Source organism: Polistes canadensis, unplaced genomic scaffold, assembly GCF_001313835.1.
Source record: "Polistes canadensis isolate GaletaPanama2010 unplaced genomic scaffold, ASM131383v1 scaffold_2646, whole genome shotgun sequence".
In the NCBI taxonomy this organism is placed as follows: domain Eukaryota; kingdom Metazoa; phylum Arthropoda; class Insecta; order Hymenoptera; family Vespidae; genus Polistes; species Polistes canadensis.
Genome location: NW_014572182.1, coordinates 1 through 1,436, shown reverse-complemented (window position 1 = coordinate 1,436; position 1,436 = coordinate 1). Strand labels below are relative to the sequence as shown.

General features: G+C 23.5%; 1 protein-coding gene across 1 annotated transcript; it reads left to right on the top strand.

Moving 5' to 3' along the window:
* Window positions 1-149: 149 nt before the first annotated feature.
* Window positions 150-1,333, top strand: LOC106792950 (the record flags this gene model as incomplete). Its single annotated transcript, XM_014759480.1, has 2 exons — window positions 150-347; window positions 1,125-1,333. Coding segments are annotated over exons 1-2 (382 nt in total), but the record flags the coding sequence as incomplete, so codon positions are not given.
* Between the last annotated feature and the right edge of the window lie 103 nt (window positions 1,334-1,436).

Here is a 1,436-nt window from a genome sequence, read left to right as displayed (position 1 = left end):
TATATATATATATATATATATATATATTATTTTAAGCATTTCATTTTTGACTTTTAAAAATGAAAAAAATAAGAAAAGAAAAATAAAAAAAGAAAGAAAGAAAGAAAAAAACAAAATAATGATTTTATTTGAATATCTCGAATGATGTACGTGAAACATCAATTCCTTTAACAGATGGACGAGCTGACTCTCTCTCTGACAGGTGGTAAAAACGGTTACAAGGTTCAGTTGCGAGAACTTTATGTAAGGGGAGCAAGTAACTATACGGTCGAAGACATTAAACTAGGCTCACCCTTCGAAGCTATCATTAGAATGCCAGCCCTTGTACTCGACGCTCAATATTCCAGGTGAACTTTTTTCTTAGATAAATAAAACCTGAAATCTTTTCCCCCCCCTCCAAAAAAAAAAAAAAAAAAAAAAAAAAAAAAAAAAAAAAAAAAAAAAAACAAAAATAAAAAAAAACAAAATAAGAGAATTTATTTTTTTATTTAAATATAAATATTCAATCATGTCATATAATTTTGAATTGATTACTATGTCGCACTGATCTATAGATTCAATCGTAAAAATGAATAGTGTGATATCACGTTGCATAATTTTCATATGATTTCATAATACTACTTTTTCTTTTTTTTTTTTTTTTAATTATATTACTACATTATCCGAGAAATGTTTTAATGTTAAATAAATATTTAATTATGTCACACGCGTCGCACATTATTGATCGTAATATATAACTTTTATTTATTTAATTATTAGATGTCAAAACACGGATAATTTAATTTAAATAGATAAAACGAAATCATTAAATAATAATTTAATTGAACAATTAATTATACAGAGTATATGTGGACGTTTAATGTTTAAAAAAAAAAAAGCAAAAAAAATTGAATTATAATTACAATAATATTAATATAAACTATTATTAATAATAAACGCTTGATCACGTGTGTACATAAAATAAAATTAAACAATTCAATAAAAAATATTCATGTCACTTAAAGAGTGTGTCATATAATAAAATATTTATTAACAAGTATATATAAAAGTGTAATTATTTAAAATTGAAAATAATTTTACCTAATCATAAATTTAATTAACATATCGATATATTTTTTTTATAGTTCTGGTGTATTGATCATTCTACCAGCAAGTGGAAACGGTACTTTCTATGCACGTTTCGATGACGTTCGAGCCCTTGTTAAGGGTTCCGTATCAACAACAACCCGTGACAATAAAACTTACCTCCATGTTGACAAATTAGACGTTGATTTAAGCGTAAAAAATGTTAATATGAAAGTAAAAAAGATTTTTACGAATAGTAGAATACTAAGTGAGTATAATAATCATTATAAAAGCAATAAACAAATTTTCATTTTATCAAGGAATTAATTATTTTCGAAATAATCTTTCCATTATTTTCTTATTTTAATTTT